The sequence below is a fragment of the Prunus avium genome, chromosome 4, assembly GCF_965620075.1.
Source record: "Prunus avium chromosome 4, drPruAviu1.hap1.1, whole genome shotgun sequence".
NCBI classification, from domain to species: domain Eukaryota; kingdom Viridiplantae; phylum Streptophyta; class Magnoliopsida; order Rosales; family Rosaceae; genus Prunus; species Prunus avium.
The window spans coordinates 21161307-21180316 of NC_142287.1; the positions used below are offsets into that span (position 1 = coordinate 21161307).

At 33.9% G+C, this 19010-nt stretch overlaps 2 protein-coding genes across 2 annotated transcripts; one reads left to right on the forward strand and one right to left on the reverse strand.

The window, feature by feature from the left end:
* Positions 1–5699: 5699 nt before the first annotated feature.
* Positions 5700–6551, reverse strand: LOC110752844 (uncharacterized). Its single transcript, XM_021953592.2, has 2 exons — positions 6199–6551; positions 5700–6035 (listed from the first exon to the last, which is right to left on the reverse strand). Exons 1-2 carry the CDS (start codon positions 6479–6481, stop codon positions 5857–5859), a joined length of 462 nt encoding a protein of 153 aa, XP_021809284.1. The 5' UTR covers positions 6482–6551; the 3' UTR covers positions 5700–5856.
* Positions 6552–11513: 4962 nt separating this feature from the next.
* On the forward strand, positions 11514–18442 carry AT-HF (HIS HF). The gene is made up of 19 exons (XM_021953590.2): positions 11514–11768; positions 11860–11942; positions 12312–12406; positions 12711–12814; positions 13391–13560; positions 13685–13799; positions 14283–14338; positions 14428–14466; positions 14654–14752; positions 15235–15297; positions 15390–15452; positions 15620–15702; positions 15879–15987; positions 16082–16135; positions 16606–16693; positions 16811–16848; positions 17427–17532; positions 17811–17977; positions 18071–18442. The coding sequence occupies exons 1-19, from the start codon at positions 11621–11623 to the stop codon at positions 18128–18130; spliced, it is 1740 nt and encodes a 579-aa protein (XP_021809282.1). The 5' UTR covers positions 11514–11620; the 3' UTR covers positions 18131–18442.
* Positions 18443–19010: the final 568 nt, after the last annotated feature.

A 19010-nucleotide genomic window follows, 5' to 3' on the forward strand; every position in this document is an offset into this window, starting at 1 on the left:
GGTGAAGAGTATTTATCTCTATACTTAGAGATTTGAGTGTGATTGTACTTTCCACATGACACCGCTAAGTGACATTACAGCCCAATATAATAAGGGCATCTACCCAAATTTACTGACAAAATTTAATTTTTTAAGCACATGTTCTTTTTTAACTGGACTATATTTTCACTCCCCGCCTAGCTAGAATACCAAAAAATATTTTCACTAAAAACACCCATCTTGCTTCTAGTAATGTATTTTTGGTATTTTAGTTTAATGAAACTACTATATTTAAAAAGAAAATACAAGTGAAGAAATATCTTATTTTATTTTTTTGTTATACCATAATTATATACAAAGAAAAATGAGCCTCATTTTAATTTTTTTACTCTGGGGTCACTCAAAAGTCAAGGTCAACCTTGCTAGTATGACCCTATATATATACACACACTCCTATGCGAACATCTGAATGTTATTACCGTGCGTATGATATGTATTTTCTACTTCCCCTCCCTACTTTCCTCTCACCACACATTGTTTTTTAATGATCCAAACCGTCTAATTTTTAGATATTCCCTCAAAGAAAATAAATAGTATAGCCAAGCGTGAAATTGGTACTTAGGTGGATGGGGTAAATTAAAACCCCAATGGACAGATCTAAGACAACAATGATTAATTGTTCCTAGTAACAATATGACTAGTCAATTACTAGTCATAGACCTATGAACAAACAAGCCCAGCATAGATTCATCATAAATCAAATATAAGAACCTGCAAGTCTAATAGATAACTATGTGACAACCTAGGTACTCAGAAGGATCCATCAATCTAGGCATCCTTTGTGCTAGCAACAAGTAGAGTGAAAGGTGTGTGAACATTCATCAACATTTTAGAGATAATATATACAGTATGGCTAGTCATAAAATCAAGAACAACACACCATAAATGTTCACCCAGAAACCCACCATTGGGAAAAACTGGGGGTCATCACTCCGACCAGGCAATCCACTAAGTCAAGAAGATTCTTACAGAAAAAGTAACCATAGCTCAAACAATCCTAGGTCTATTTAGGAAATAAACACTACCTCCCTGTGCAACCTTCTTCTCCAAACTTAGTTAAGCTAGTAGCTTGTCCTTTGTGGAAATGGTAGCTAGTCCACCAGTTTCTTCACCCCATGGCACCATAACTCAGCTCCAGATTGTCACAAATGAATAAAATATAGATTCTGAGATGAAAAGGTCAGTTCCTTCAAGAAACCATACTCTTGAAAAAATCAACTAAGAATCTAATCTAGACTAAAGAAGATGACTAGTCATAATAACCCAGATGCAGACTCAAGAAGATGACTAGTCATAACTGAACCCATATGCAGATTTTAAAAACACATAATATTTCAAAGAATAAATTTCAAAATCTCATAATGAAAACTCATACCTCACCAAGTAGAGAATGTAGAGTAGAAGTTTTACTCTTAAAAATTCTCAATGGGTGAAGTAGGTTTCAAAGATAGAAGTAGATTTCAAAAATGATTTGAAAACCTCATTTCAAAAACCATGAACACTCTCACACAAACCAAAGAGAAAACCAGGTTTTCCAAAATGGTGCAAATGAAAGGGATGGGAGATGAAAACTTTGATGTGCAAAGCTATGGTCAGATTTTCTCAAAAAGAAGTAGCGTTCAAAATAAAATCTTGAAATCTCATTTCTATGCCATGAACACTCTCAAACAAGCCAAAGAAAAAACTAAGTTTTCCAAAATGGTGATGAGAGGTGAAAATGAAAGTGATGAGAGATGAAAACTTTGTATCACTAAACAAAAGTTTGAGAAATGAAATTTTTTTTTAAAAAAAAGGCCCCAAAAGGAATTCAAGAACCCATGAACTCTTCTCCCAAAAATCACAACCTAATTGATGCACAATCTCTCCCTACAACTCTCTCTCTCTCTCTCTAAAACCCACATGAAAAATGTAAAATGAAAGAGTTAATGGGTCCAGAACATCCCCAACCATTTTGGTAGGTCAAAAGGACACCTGGCAGCCATTGATTGGACTTATAATAAGCAAAATCACGTGCCTTGGTTAAAAATCTCGTGCTGGAAATATGAATAGTCATCTCGACAAAGTATATAGATGCAAATGCTGATTTTCCTAATGACGCCCATTATAAATGAATGCACAAATTACCTTAGTTTTGTAGCCTCATAAGCTCTTCAATGTACTTCAACTTTGTAGCAAATAATCAATGCCTAATTTCTAAAGATGAGCTAAGAGGAATTACATGAAAGTGTACATTGGCAAGGAAAGCCAATTCTAACAATCCTAAAATTGACAAAGCAGCAACAATACTATTTAAATATAATATTATCAAAGAGTATAGCTGCAAATAAAAAAACCTCACACTACCGGTCCTAACCTCCACTTCACTTTCATTCAAAGCCCAGAACAACTTCCTCTTACTACAATACCCATAAACCTTTGTTTGAAATTGTTGTTCTAGTTAGCAAAGAGATTGCAAAATCAACATCTTGCATTTTTGTTACAACAAGTAAGAAATAATCTTAGTGAATTTTATTTCGTCAAAATTTTGGCAAGTTACAACTGAAAAGTTTAGTCACTATACTATATTTTTATTTAATTTATTTAATATATATTATTTTTATTCAATAATATGTGAGAATTATATGTATAATATGTGAATTTGTGTGTATTATTGATTTTTTTTTAAACACGTGTATTAAACATGAAAAATACGTATATTGTACTTTTTATATATTAAAAAACGTGTATTTTAGCGAGTCTTTAAGACGTGTACCGAAAATAAAAATATTATTGAAAAATACATATGTACGTGCATAACACGGGTATTAAACGGAAAAATGCTAAATTCTTTATACGGGTAAAAAATTTAGAAAAGTAAAAAGTAAAAATGAGATAATAGAGACTCGGGTAATAGCCTAATAGTAATGGATAATGCTCTAAACTACTCCTATCGATAAACAAAAATAGAAAATTAAAAGGAAAAAGGGGTATTTAAAGTGTATAGCCGCTCGGCTATACGACTCTTTAAATATAATATTTTCAGAACTATAGCCGGGCGGCTATACTTGGGGTTATTTTAATTATATTTTTAAAATATAATATTTATTATAAATAAATAAATAAATAAAACCCTCACATTACTCCTAACCTTCACTTCACTTTCATTCAAACCCCAGAACAACTCTCTCTTACTACAATGCCCATAAATCTTTGTTTGAAATTGTTGTTCTGATTGACAAAGAGAATGCAAACTCACGATCTTGCATTTTTGTTACAACAAGTAAGAAATAAACTTAGTGAATTTTATTCGTCAAAATTTTGGCAAGTAACATCTAAAAAGTTTTAATTTTTAAAAATATATTATTTTTATTCAATAATATGTGAGAATATGTGTATGATACGTGAATTTGTGTGTATTATTGAAAATTTTATAAACAAGACGTGTATTATACCTAAAAAATACGTATGTAAGTATAGCCGCACTGGTGTACTCTTTAAATATAATATTTTCCGTACGTATAGCTGAATGGCTAGACTCGGGTTTTTAATTTTTTTTTTAATAAATAGTATAGCTGCGCGGCTATCTAAACATAATATTAACAAAAAGTATAGACTTGCCGCTATACAGTCTAAATATAATATTACTAGCCGCCTGACTATACGTGGTTTTTTTTTTTCCAATTGTTTTTAATACATAGTATAGGCACGTGGCTATACTATTTATTTAAAAAAATTATATAAAAAAGCCAGAACAGCTCCATCTTACTATTATACCCATAAATCTTTGTTAGAAATTGTCATTCTAGTTGGCAAAGATATTGCAAAATCATCATCTTGTATTTTTGTTACAACAAGTAAGAAATAATCTTAGGGAATTTTATTCATAAATTTTTTGGCAAGTTACAACTGAAACGTTCGATCACTATATGATATTTTTATTTAATTTATTTAATATGTATTATTTTTATTCAATAATATGTGATAATTATGTGTATAATACGTGAATTTGTGTGTATTATTGAAAATTTTGTAAAAAAATATGTGTATTAAACATGGAAAATACTTACGTAAATGTACAACATGTGTATTGTTAGTTTGCTTTTTAAAAAATATGTATTTTACTGAGTCTTTAAGACGTATACGAAAAATGGAAATATTATTGAAAAATACATACATAAGTGTATAATACGAGTATTAAAGGGAAACATGCTAAATTCTTTATACGGGTAAAAACTCTTGAAAGTAAAAACTAAAAAGGGGATAATAGAGATTTGGGTAATGGCCTAATAGTAACGGATAATGCTCTAAACTACTCTTATCGATAAATGAAAATCACATAAATTTTTATTTATTTTTAAAAAGGTATTTAAAGAGTATAGTTGCCTAGCTATACTTGGATTTTTTTAATTTTTTTAATTTTTTTTAAAAAATAAATAGTATAGCCATGCGGATATACTGTTTTAATATAATATTATCAAAAAGTATAGCCGCGCAACTATACTTGGGTTTTTTAAAATTCTTTTAATAAATACTATAGCCGAGTGACTATACGATTTATTTTAAAAAAAATTAAATAAAAAAACCTCATAGTAGCACTCCTAAGCTCCACTTCACTTTCATTCAAAACCCAAAACAGCCCCCTCTTACTACTACACCCATACATCTTTGTTTGAAATTGTTGTTTTGGTGGGCAAAGAGATTGCAAAATCACCATCTTGCATTTTTGTTACAACAAGTAAGAAATAACTCAAAAGGGGACAATAGAGACTTGAGTAATGGCCTAATAGTAAATTGCTCTAAACTACTCTTATCGATAAACAAAAAATCATGGAAATTTTTTTTTTAAAGAAAAAAAATGGTATTTAAAGAGTATAGCCGCCCGGCTATACTTTGGTTTTTTTTTTTTTTAATATTTAAAAAGTATAGCAGCGCGGCTATACTCTTTAAATAGCTTATATTGAGGGATCCCTCAAAAGAACTTATTTGCTTCTATTGAGGGATCCCTCAAAAAAACTTATTTGAGGGACACTTTTGTAGGGCCCACTCTGCATTGTGTTTCACTAATCCAAAAGTCTATTTTGTAGATATTCATTCAAAGATCATCTCTACAAAAAATCACTTAAATCCGATATCATTTGGCCACTCAATTAAATTATTGAAATTTAAGTACGTTCTTGAAGCACTGTGTTCATTAATGTTGTTGGTCTTAATTAGATGCCTAATGATTTTCAATGTGCATGATTTTTTGCAAGGATGATCTATGAATGAAAATGTGAAAAATAGATGGTTTGGATCGTTGAAAAAAATTTCATAGGGGACCCTAATGGGTGTCCCTCAAATAAAATTAATACAAATTTATAAATAAACTCAATCCTAGACATGTATTTATAAAAAAACCCAAACACTGTTTAAACATAGAAACACACCCAAAATCAACCCCAAAATCAACAATTGTATATCTTTTGGGTGTGTTTATAAATGGATTTTGAGTGTGTGTAATGATGGATTTTGGGTGTGTTTATAAAGTGTTTTGGGTGTTGGGTTTTTTTATAATTTCAGCCCTCATTTTGGGTGTTTTAGTGAAACTCCCTAAAATTAATTGACGGATTCCTCAATAGAAAAGAACTATATATGTATTTACTTGAACGAAGATTCTTTTTATGGATTTAAATTCAAGGAAAAACGAGTAAAAACCCAACACATCCAATTAACCTTTGTATTTATACGTATGTGTGTTAATGTTATTTACAAGAGATCCCATTATTTTCTTCTATGAAATAATATAAACTTTACAAGTCCATGTAAATGATGTATGCACACCAACCTATTCTTCCGATTTCAGCTTTGGAGTTTCGGTTGCTTAATCTCTGTTTTCTTCATTTCTGCATCAGCATTCTTCCTTTGCTCATAATCCTTTTTCAGATTCTTAACTTCTTCAATGAATTTTCTGAGCAGATTGAGTTCTTTGATATAATAGTGTAGTCTGTCTATAATCAGTACAAGGAATAAAGAAAACCCTGCGTCGTGATTGAAAAAGAAAAAGCTCATAAAGTATAAGATTCTTATAGCTCTCAAAACCAGTAAGCCTACAACCTACCCTGTCAAGGTTAACTTAAATATATATTTTATTTTTTCTTTCAATAAACTTTGCAGAAAAGGCTAAATTATGAATGCAGTTACCTATAAGAGATGCTTCTAAGAGTCGATGTGCCATTAAAACCTCATCAGTTGGATTGACAAAGCCTGCCTCTGTTAAACGTTTCTGAACACTGAACACACCATATAGGGTAGAGCTAAAGAAGACGAGGACAGTTCCTCCCACGCTCTTTGCCACCAATGGCCCCCGTCCTTGCTTCGATCGATCTAACCCTGTGATCACCAACGTCCTTAGAGGGGTTCTGAACAGAAGACTCAGAATCAATGCCATTTGGGCCACCACAAGTGCAAACAAAATTTGAATCATTGTTTCAAGCTGGCAAGAAAGGTTTTTTTTTTTTTTTTTTTTTTCCAATGATGTTATCGAAATGACTTGAGCGATGTGTTGAAAATGTAAACCAATGGTCCAATTTTGTAGTTTTTTTTCTTGTAAGATTCTGTGGTTCAACGGTTTGCTTGCTTATTCTAGACTTACAGTTTAACCAAAGAATCATACTTTCCATGACCTGGTGATGCAGGGATGGAATAGCTTCACCATGCCCCTTAGGCACCTTGTTGGTTAGGAAATGTGGTTTTTTTTCGTATTATTTTTACCTTTTTATTTTGGAGTTCCATTTGGGGTGTTATGCTAATTTCTCCTTTTCTAGCACATAATTCTATTTCTAATTGGTAATTGTAGGGAGCGGATCTGCTGTCCCCATTTTGTGTGTCCCTTTGTGTCCCTTCTCTTTTGTGTTGGCACCTGTCCTATGATTTAACACATCATTTATTCACATTTTATCATCTCGATTTTACCCTTCTCATCTTAAAACAATTATTAAAAAAATAATTAAAGAAAAGGGCCCATCCCCAATTCTGCCATTTTCATCCTCACCCATGGCAGATCCGCCATATCTCTCTGCTCTCCCTTTTCTCTGGTTGTGAGTTCCTTTCATGCCACCACTTCGACATATACTTCTACAGCAAATGCGGGTTGACATGGTTTATCAGAAGGATGCTACTTTGAATGGTCAAATTGGGCTTCTTTGGTTTTTTTATTTTTTATTTTTTATTTTTATAGTTTATTTTAGAGTTTTTCTATTTAAACCTCACACTTTTCTTTGTTCACTCCAATACTTAAATAATTAAACTTATAAGTTTTATTATTGTGTAAAAAGACAAAAAAAAGTCATCCAACTTAATACTTAATGTTAAAAAATAATGCATACTTGTACCTTGAATAATATAGAAAAGTATAGAATTTTAGTGAATGTGCAAACCGACTTAGCAAAGTCGGTGAATACAAAAAAAATATGAGATCAAAGTGTGCTTTAATATAAAATATTCAAAGTACTACACTCACCGACTAAGCTTATGTCAATTAGTTCTCCTATATTTAGGCTTGTTTCCTAGACAAAAATGTAAGCTAAAAGCTGAAAACTACAGCTGTCTAACTCAAGTAATCAGCCAACTCAAGTATCCGAAGCCTTGTACCTTTCCTACTTCAATCAATAAAATAAAACTACTTTGTTACTCTTTTAAAAGTTTTCCATTCCAAGTTTAAGCTATTGTCCTAAACAATAAACCAACCGTTTCCTAAACCTCTTCTCCCTTCTTAACCTGTACAGATACACACACCCTACCACTCTTCATATTAAGTTTTAGAAAAACATAAACTCCTCTACACCCTATTGCTAGATTACTCGTCTCTTTCAATCCAAGAAACCTACTACACTATCATCTTCTCTTTACAAACCCTAAATAATAAAATAATGCTACTACGCATTTGACAACATTGTTTTTATCTCTTTAAGTAATATGAGGTTGAGGTGAACTTAGAGTGGTGAGGGGCAAGGTAGGGGCAAGGTGTGGGTTGTGTATTTTTTCTGCTAGGTGTGTATTTAGGGGTAGTTTGGGAAGATAGTGGGGTTTTCTTAGAAATTATGAAAATTTGAATTAAAAGTTGGGGTGAACTTAGAATATGGAGTGAACAAAGAGAAGTGCGAGGTTTAAATAGAAAAACTCTTATTTTATTTCACCCAAGATGAAATTCATGTGTGCTGAGCAATAGGCATGGCGGCCGCTTGTAGGTGAGGTGAGGGGTAAATGAGAGATTTGGGATCTTTCATGGTGTAAAATGAGTTGGAAACACGACAAATGTATTTGGAGGTGGTAGACCAGTAATTGTTTTACTTATTCAATTTTGGTTATTATAAAAAATAAAACCAATGAGAAGGGTAAAATTGGAATGATGAAATTTGAATAAATAATGTATTAAATCAAAAGACAGTTGTCAACAATACAGAGAAGGGAAACTGAGGGACACACAAAATGGGGACAGCAAATCCACTTCGAGTGAGAATAGAAAATTAGCATGAGATAATTGATATCAATGACATTGATGCTACAATTACCGGAGCGGATCTCAAATATCCACCATTTAAATTTGAAAAAACACAATCTTATTTTTCCACCCACCATTATTCCTAAAATACCCAATTTAGAGAAAACAAAAGCCCATAGAGCATACCAAAAATGAATTCTGCCTCATAACTCTTCAAAGCATGCCCCTGCATAATCTTCAGAATCCTTCTGTTTCTCTCCGTCGATACCACCCATAACACAACCATGATCATGCAGCCTTGCATAACTTTGGGCTTCTTACCCGTCCATAAGAGCATGTCCACCCATAAGGGCAAGGGCAAGCAAGGGCTGCCACTATTCATGTGAATAGTGTCAGCCTTGCCATTTGTGGTTCCACCCATGAGGGCTAAGTCTAGGGAAAGAAACCATCCCAAAAGGTTAGGGCAAGGGCAAGAAAGGAAAAAAAGATTATGCAACAAAATATAAACAATTTAGAAAGTGAATAAAATTGTTATGTATTTATAGGGAAAGCATCTATAATTTTTTGGTATTTAAAAAAAAAATTGAAATTTTTTTGGATTTTTTAAATATTTTTTTGCTCGCTGACGTCACAGCCCTCGGGTTGAAGCCCAGGCGAAACCTGCTCTTGGGCTTGCCCGGACTGGTGGGACCCACGCCAAACCGGGCTGCAGGCTGCAGCGCTGGAGCTGCCTTGGGCTTGCGAGGGAGGCCTTTTGCCCGGTTATGTTGCTGCGCTGGAGATGCTCTAACAATTCATGCGTTTGGCTAAGAAGAGAAAAGCAATCCCTTGGAATTACCCATGGCTAATGCCTATCTCCCTGCACAAATTCAACTATAGACCCAAGGTCACCGGGCAATGAACTTATGATCAACCATTTCCAAATTCTTCTTTAATAGGATACCCCATTGAGGAGACAAGTAGGAATACGGAAGCCTTCTTTAAATTGTGTCTTCACCTCTTTTAATATTAATTTTACTATAAAAGTCGTTAATAATGAAAGTTCTTGTGATTTCGTGGTCATGTGTGAAGGATGGGTGACTGGGAGTGATTATTCTTAAACACATTTGGTGTAAACCAAAGTCGGATGGGAAGCCTGAACTTCAAATTTCTATTGGAGTGATTCCAATATATCTTTGGTGTGAGACGCTAGAGACGGATCTCTCTTTTCTCTGTATAAGCTTTGCTTGAATGCATTGAGCAAGAGTGAACCATATGTAGATTGGGGAAGTAAGTTCTTAGAACTCATTTTACAAAGGGGTAAATTTGTCTTTAAAATTTTGAAGACAAGGTAGGTGGGGAAATATGACATGGGGGTAGAAATAGCAGCACTCAATTTAAAACTACTAAGAACGTCTCCAAGGAAGATGGGGAGACGTTAAATCCAACGTGAAAGTATGTAGAAAAAAATAATTGAAACTCACTCAAATCGAAATGTTAAATCCTACGTGGAATAATTCTCTCTCCTGTTATTTTTGGCTGTTTGACTTTGTGATGTTATTTCATTTGTTATTTTTGGCTGTTTGACTTTGTGATGTTATTTCATTATTTATTTTCAATTAATGTGCCTAGAAAGTAATAAACCAATAAACACTATGTGTGTAACAAAATAAACTTTATTTTGATATGTTGTGAGGAATTCAAAACTCTATTATATGTCAAATTGCCACATAAGCCATCAAATTCAAATTTAATGTGTGATATTTGACATCTCCCTTGGAGACGCTCTAAGGAATTCATAAACGCTGGAATTTAAAATGATGACAATTAATGTTCTAGAATTTTCAAAGTTTATTGTTTGGCTAATGGATTTAAACATGGAATTTAACATTTTAAAACTTCCACACTCTTGGAATTTTAGAAATGACAACTATTTATTTAGAATTTAAAGTTGAGATTCATAACCTCCAAATTCCATGTTTTTTTCCACATGGAATTTCTAAATTTCTATGTTTTTTTTAATCCAAACACGGGAATTGTTATATGTCAATTTAGAAATTTTAACTTTTATCCAAATCCTAAGTTTATTTCCCCCATCCAAAAGCACTATACTAAATTTGTTCTCCATTTTTAAAATATTGTTTTTAATCAAATTTGGTACTTCCTCCAAATGGTGAAACATTGAAAAACCCTAAAATTACTCTTAATTAATTACAATGTTAAATAATATCATGATGATAAAATGGTAAGAAATAACTGAAATGTATGCACCATATTTTTCAGTGAGTATATTTGTCAATATTATTGTTGCTAACAAAACGTACTGATATGTTATCAATATATTTTCATCAACATCGATAAACAATCCAATCTTTAATAAGACCAGACATCATGCACAAAGAATTTCTGAACCAACTAAAATGTTTACTTATTAATAATAGGCGAAGCCATAAATCAAGGAACTTAGGTAATGTAATTAAGGAATTGTAATTGGATCAACTACTCCCCTAGTTGATTCCATTCCTAATTTTGAGGTATTTGATTACGAATTTTAATATGTAATCCACATAAGGAATTAGGCTATCTCCAATGGAGAGGGCCAAATGTTAAAATTTGGCAATATAGCCTCGATGGAGCGCCCAACGCATGTATAGGGCCAGGCAAAATATCAATCCAGTCAATATCTTGAGTGGGATAGCAGTCCACATTTTGCATGGACTGAAATTTGGTGGAGCCCACTCACACAACCACTGCCCCTATGTGCAAAGTCAGTTTTGTGGACCCATTAGAGTTAAACTATTTTTAAACAATTTAATAAGGGTACGGACTCAAAATTTGAGTTTGGAGGATTAGGGGAAAAAACTGTTTGAGTCCGGCCAATACATGAATAGTTGTATTTTGAAGGGTGAAAATTTGGATTTAGCCCATTTAGCATTGGAGATGGCCTTAGAATCGTTTCACCAAAGCGGTGCGTTTTGTCTCTTTTAGGACACTCGCCACAAACCACGAGCAAGACTGTAAATTCAGCATCTAGGTAAAGTATATACACTGAAAAGACTCTCTCTCTCTCAGCTGCAGTTTGGACTTTGGAGTCACTGAGACTGAGGCGGGGAAAGCTGGTTTTCTCACTTCCCAGAGCCTGCAATGGAGGCGCCGCCATTTGCTTCTTCTACCAAAACGCTGTCGTTTCGATCATCGTCCCCCTCGTCTCTTCTTTTTCTTCGCAAAAATGGCCTCAATTTCAGACCTTCCAGAAACTTCTGCGTCCGTGCCTCCTCTGCCGGAGACTCCGGTATATATATCTCTCTCTCTCGCTATTTTCCTGTTAAATTTGTTTTTTTAATGGTAAATTTCAAATGATTTTGTTTTTGATATTCAATCAGTGGTGACTCTGCTTGACTACGGTGCCGGCAATGTTCGTAGTGTGAGGAATGCCATTCGCCACCTCGGCTTCGACGTTAAAGATGTAATTCTTTTTCTTTTCTTTTCTCAATATCTATCTATCTTTGCTTTGCTTTCTATTTGACTTCATTCTCATAATTCCTTACATTGAGCTTCTCATACTTAACCATTCAATTCCTTCACGAACAATTCCAAATATATTTTGAATTGTTTCCATTCTGCTATGCCTCATTTGTGCTTTGTTCCAAAGTTTTATACTTCTAAGTGGTTTCTTTGTAATGATGGGTAAATTTTTCTTTTTTTTTAAATTTTTAAATTTTATTTTTATATGTTTACAGATTTTATGAAAAAAGAAAAGAAAGATGTAGAAAATCGATTCATATAAAATTTGGTAAATCAATGAATAAAGTTTTAACAAAAATTCAAAATGTAGGTTCAAACTCCAGAAGACATTCTCAACGCCAACCGCCTAGTTTTTCCTGGAGTGGGGGCTTTTGCTGCGGCCATGGATGTGCTGAATAAGAATGGGTATGTGTCTCTTTTCTTTTATATCAGATTCTATAAGGATCAATTGCTTGTTTGTTCCATTAAAATGGATTAGTGACAAAGAAGGGATATTGGTGATAAGGAGTGCCTATTCAGAGAATGCCGAACTGTGGTTAAGTAAAGTTAATCGCAACAATGATTGGTAGCGGGCTTGAATATCAAATTCGAATATAAGATGGCTTTGGATATTTCTCTTTTGCTAACTAATCTTATAATATTGCCAATGTAATTCCAATTATTTACTTTTTTATATTGTGGAGAATTTTCAGCCCTTAGTGTTTTTCAGGATGGCTGAAGCACTCTGTTCATATATTGAGAAGGACCGACCATTTCTAGGCATTTGTCTGGGACTTCAGCTCCTTTTTGAATCCAGTGAAGAGAAAGGACCAGGTCAGTGCTTGATGCCTCATTTTGTCATTAGTTCTTTTTTTCCGGATTTGGTAACTCATCATAATCTGCATGGATCTCAGTCATGGAGTATTCACCTGTAACAATTTGGATTGAATGATTGAAAAGAAAGGAATTGGATTTGACAATAAGGCTACATTAGTATAAAATTACTAAATATCACGTTTTGAAAAGGATTTGAAATAACTTATACAATATATTTGAGATGGATTTGCAATGACTATATACAATGATTCATTTGACATCCATGTGTTTATTCTTTCTTCCCATGCAAATATAAGTATTATGTATTGTAATAGTACGTTTAAGAAATTTAATTATATAATAGTAACTAAAATCCCTCGAATAGAAATCACTCTTTCCATATGATAGTATTTCTTTTAGAAACTACTGAGGATGCAGCAATCCATTTGTGAAGTTGTTATTGTTATTATAATTATTATGAGAGAGAGAGAGAGAGAGAGAGAGAGAGAGAGAGAGAGAGAGAGCTGGTTCAAGGAGATAGTATCGGTGTGCTTAAACAAATTTATGTTGTTTCTGACGTTATATATGTCTCAGTGAAAGGTCTTGGCTTGATACCCGGAGTGGTTGGGCGTTTTGATTCATCAAATGGTTTCAGAGTTCCACACATTGGATGGAATGCTTTGCAGATTAGAAAAGACTCATTAATTTTGGATGATGTTGGAAGCAATCATGTCTATTTTGTTCATTCTTACAGAGCCATGCCAGTATGTCTTATTATCCTCTATTACAGAAAGTAATTTGAAGTTCATGTATCTGCTGCTTACTTTCACTAAAATATGGTGATTCTGTATGTTTATTGGGGTTGACATATTTCTATCCAATTTTCAGTCAGATGAAAACAAAGAATGGGTTTCATCTTCTTGCAACTATGGTGATAATTTTATTGCGTCTGTTAGAAGGGGAAATGTGCATGCAGTTCAATTTCACCCGGAAAAGAGTGGAGGTAAGATACCATTTGCTCTCTCCTGTCTGTTTGTAGATTTTTAATGGTAGCTGAAAGTGTACAGGAATTGCAGTAAACTTCCATGTCTTGTTTCTTTTGGTAAGAAGGAAGCAGATTTTATCTCACATGACTTGACCTTGGAGTTCCTTCTGACATTTTGAATTTGTAAACCCCTATAACAAGGAACTGAAGCAGCAAACCAAATATTAAATGCAAAATCACTCAACTCTCTAAAGTAATGAGAAATGAAATTTAACTGTTGAAACTTTCAGAAATGAGCTTCCTTTCTGTAGCATTTTAAAAGTTCTCCTCTCCTTTCCCCCATTATTTACTAGAGTGAAGTGGGTAAAATTTTTGTTTAAGGTTTATGTGGTGGATCTTTTCCAACCTGATTTTGTGTGTAATTTTGGCACTCTGTTTTCTATTATTTTTAATATTAAAGCCCTATTACTGACAAAATATTATCTGAAAATGAATGTTTAGATGTTGGTCTTTCAATATTGAGAAGATTTTTGTATCCAAAGGCACAGTTGACAAAGGTAACCTCTGACCTCTGAGAAATGTGCTTCTCATATGTTGACTACTCTGTATAACCATCTAACAATCTGAGATGTTCTTGTGAAGACAGAAGCCCACTGAAAGGAAGGCTTTGAAACTTGCAAAGAGGGTAATTCCTATTCACTTATTTTTATATTTACCTTCTTTTTTGTGTTTTTGGGTGGAAGAAGAGGGATTGAATTTTAACCTGCTTACACACATTAGTCCAACTTACAATATCGTAGGTCTGATCCGTACTTATCTCATTGTCTTTCATATGCTGACTGCGAAGGTTCACCATAATTTCTATTACTTAGGTGATTGCTTGTCTTGATGTGAGGACGAATGACAAAGGAGATCTTGTTGTAACCAAAGGCGACCAATATGATGTAAGAGAGCATACAAAAGAGAATGAGGTATTTCAATAATTCTTGACTCCTGCCTTTCTTGATTTTGGTGATTTTTTCAACCTAATTTCTTGATGCAAATTTTCATGCTTACCAACGATATTAGGCATCATCAGCCATCAGTGCATCATAATTTATCATAGTCAAAATTAATAAGATCTAGTTCAATAAGCCCCACTTATGGATCTTACTTTGCATTCTTTGCTTGTTTCAAGCACATCTAGTTTCATACCTTTTTTTTTTCCCAATTTGAGTACGCGACCTTCTTGTAAAAGGATCATAAGAGCACCAGGAGAAAGTGTATCTTTGTCTTGGCGGATTAATGTTGTCACTTAATGAAAAGGTTTACTTTTGCTATTTATTGTGGTATCTATGTATCATTCCTATTCAAAATAATGTGTGACATAATTTTGTAGTCTTGATGATGGTTCAAATTCTTTTCATTATGGCATAAAATTGCTTCTATGTCTACTAATCAGAAAATTTGGTAGGTGAGAGAACTTGGCAAGCCTGTGGAGCTGGCTCGACAGTATTACAAAGATGGGGCGGATGAGGTATGCCTCCTTAAGTTTGAACAAATTTCACTGCTTATGCATCATCAAAGAGCTGTGATAATCTGCTTAAAGTCTTGATCTTGAATTTTCAGGTCAGTTTTTTAAATATTACCGGTTTCCGCGACTTCCCTTTGGGCGACTTGCCCATGTTACAGGTTTGTGATAGAGAATTTTTAACTGTTACACTTAAATCTGTCAATTTTGACAAAATAGTGAGTTTTCCTATTTTGAATTTGTGTTGTTTTGACCAAAAAAAATAAATACTTGCATTGTTATATTTGAACTAATTTCTTAATTCTTGTTTACTTTCCATGCTTTGTAGGTACTGAGATACACATCAGAAAATGTTTTTGTACCATTAACAGTTGGAGGTGGCATTAGAGATTTTACAGATGCTAATGGCAGGTATACTCCTGGGTGTTCTATTTTGATGGGCCAATATTGTCTTTTCTTTACATGTTTCAACTTTCCTTCTTATATTTTTCTCTATAGAAATTGAATTCAATAGCTTTCACTCAAATTATATATGCCGATTAAATATAGGAGTATGGACATGGATTTAAGTTCATTTTGTTTTTCAGGAAGTATTCTAGTTTGGAAGTTGCTTCAGAATATTTCAGATGTGGGGCTGATAAGATTTCCATTGGGAGTGATGCAGTTTATGCTGCAGAAGAATATTTAAGAACTGGAGTATGCAATAATTTTCATTGTTTCAAATTCAGATCTGTGCAATGCACATGACTCTGTGTATGCCTCTCTAATGGTTCTTCTACTGATCTTTTAGGTAAAAAGTGGAAATAGTAGCTTGGAGCAGATATCTAGAGTTTATGGAAATCAGGTAATATCTTGTCCATTAGATGCATCCATTACATTCTTTTGAGTTGATTTGCACAATTTCAAGACATATTATACAAAGTCTTAGTATACATTCATGTGGTTCTAATTAATCGTTGACATTGCTTTTTTGTGCTATTTTTTTTTTATATTGTCCCAGCTTCTAGTTTCTGCAGTATTTATTTTGACTGTCGAGAATTCATTATAGTTCTTGTAGTAGCATAAAGTTGGAAACTAGAATTAAATGAAGAGGCTTTTCTCCTGCTTAACTGTGGTTTTGAATTTGCAAACAACTGTTGTTTTTGCTTTTACTTGTTCAGAATTTGTTGAGGGTTTAGGACTATTGCCTTGACTGATTAATTGATAATGGTCTTTTTCTGCCTGGAGTCCTGGACGGCTATAATCCAGTCTGCTATTGTGTCTCAGTTTTTCAAGTTCCTTATTTAGTTTATTTAATATATATATATGTTGCAGGCTGTGGTTGTAAGCATTGATCCTCGCAGAGTGTACCTTAAAAATCCAGAGGATGTAGGGTTCAAGACTATTAGGGTAACAAACCCAGGTAAGGGGGCATAACTTCAGTTTTTGCTTCTTTTTCTTGCTCGGATAATCCGTTCATCTTCATGTTTCATGTTAAAATTTTGTAGAAAAGTCCAAAAATGTTTATTATTGAATTCAGGTCCAAACGGAGAAGAATTTGCATGGTATCAGTGTACAGTAAGCATTCTTTTCTTTTGCTTTCTTTACCTGTGCACTACCATTCAAAGTTAAAACATGATATATATTCTGAAGCATGCATATGACATGGATTTGCTTCATTTAATTTGTCCCCATAAAATAAAATAGTAATAAGAATTCCCTGAACCTCCATGTCTGGGTAGTTCCTTAGCCTGGCATTAACTATCAGATCCAAAGGCATAATTAGGATTATATATTGTTAATTTAAGATAACATTTCATGTGGGTAGAGTTTCAATTTTTTCATAAGAGAGAAAGGAGCTTAGAGAGACTTATGTCATCTTACCACACACATACAAAGAGAGCTATATCTGTGTGTGCTTGTGAATTCGTTCATTTTTCAAATTTAACTCATTATCAATTTATCATACTCCTGTAAGATATTTCTGTGCTTCAATTGTATGTTGCAATAAATAATTTGTAGGACGAGGGGATCGACTTGTTTGTCAGATGCACCAACTAGAGATCCTTTCTTTGACCGGTTACATCATTAGAAGATTTTCAGGAAAGAAGATTTTCCTTATTGTATCTTGAAACTGTATGTTGTTTGTTCTGAAGGTTAGCGGTGGCCGAGAAGGCCGACCAATTGGAGCTTATGAGCTTGCAAAAGCAGTTGAGGAGCTTGGAGCTGGAGAAATACTGCTAAACTGCATTGATTGTGATGGTAAAGAATACTTTGGTGTTCCTCACTCATTACAAGTCAATTTCTCTTTTGAGCATAGCTCTTTTTTGGGAAAAGAATACATAAAGTTAATGATATTTACAATGAATGCTAAGTTGTTCCCCCTGTAAGTGTTAGTTACTCAAACTAACATGGCATTCTGAGAAAAACGCAAGAATGTTTGGAGTTATCTATTTGCATTTTTTTTAAATTCGTTCTCAAACTAGTTTGTTGTTTCTATTGGCTTCTCATGCTGATGCCGACTCCTTGATGCTTTTCAGGTCAAAAGAAGGGATTTGATATAGATTTAATAAAGCTGATCTCAGATGCTGTGAGCATTCCTGTGATTGCTAGTAGTGGTGCTGGTTCTGCTGAACACTTCTCAGAGGTGTTCAGGAAAACGAATGCATCTGCTGCCCTTGCTGCGGGCATTTTCCATCGGAAGGAGGTACAACTTGAGAACCTTTTATATAACTTCTGAGCGTCTCAGTGCTGATTATCATTATCATATTAATTAATACACTGATTATAATGGTTGCAGGTGCCTATTCAATCTGTAAAGGAGCACTTGTTAAATGAAGGCATAGAAGTCAGAATCTGAACACATCAGTTGCTCCAAAAGCTTTCCAACATGTAGCCAAGGGAGACTTTTTTATATCGAAAAGAAAAGGTTGCGAGAGCCGTTAAATTCATCAGTTCAGTACTGCTGAATCTCATTGATTTTGTGGCAAAAAATGATTCTAAAATTCTTTCAAGTTATTAAACGGGATAACCTTAAATTTATGGCCCTAGGCAGAACTTATAGAATGCAGTTGTTTGCTTTCCTGTATTTGACAGTATGATGTAACATATTGCTTGGCAACTGGGATTTTCGCATTTAGTTGGTTCAACCTAGATAATAATTTCTTGCCAATTTTCTATCCTATACCATTATATCCGATAGCAAAAGCTTTCCTGTGTAATTGAATATCTTTTGAGCATTTTAAGATCTGTAATGAATCATGATCAAGCTGCTTAGTGTCAAATCATTTGAGCCTATATTGGGAAGGAGTTGGTCGCAAATATTCTCATGCTTAACAAGTACCTAGAGGTAGGGGTGGGCTTGGTGTCGTTTGGTTTGGGTTTGACCCCAAACCGCACACTGAACTGTAGCCCTCGGTGGAGCATTTTCTAGCACCGACACTGAACCACCACCTCCGGTTAACCGGAGTCCTCTATTAACCGGTCGTACTGTTTGGGTTGTTGCTTACATCGTATTTAAGGTTCAGAACACTCAAAAGTAGGGTAACTCGTGATTTATTACAGCACAAGTGGTAGAAATACGGTAAAGAAAGCAAATCCATATCATTCATGCTTCAGAATTAGGGAAATTTTGAAAACTACCCCTTTTTTAATGCACTTCAAAACCTTTAGTCCACTCCTTGTTTGGTTTCGTATATTCCTAGCCAAAAACTGATGGGCATCGACTTAAACACCCTCAA

Coding starts and splice junctions, on each gene's coding strand:
- AT-HF (XM_021953590.2), top strand. CDS start 11,621: ATGGAGGCGCCGCCATTTGCTTCTTCTACCAAAACGCTGTCGTTTCGA. Junction 15,298..15,389: donor ACAAAGATGGGGCGGATGAG/GTATGCCTCCTT, acceptor TTGAATTTTCAG/GTCAGTTTTTTAAATATTAC. Junction 17,533..17,810: donor AAACTGCATTGATTGTGATG/GTAAAGAATACT, acceptor GATGCTTTTCAG/GTCAAAAGAAGGGATTTGAT.
- LOC110752844 (XM_021953592.2), bottom strand. CDS start 6,481: ATGATTCAAATTTTGTTTGCACTTGTGGTGGCCCAAATGGCATTGATT. Junction 6,036..6,198: donor CTTAGAAGCATCTCTTATAG/GTAACTGCATTC, acceptor ATCACGACGCAG/GGTTTTCTTTATTCCTTGTA.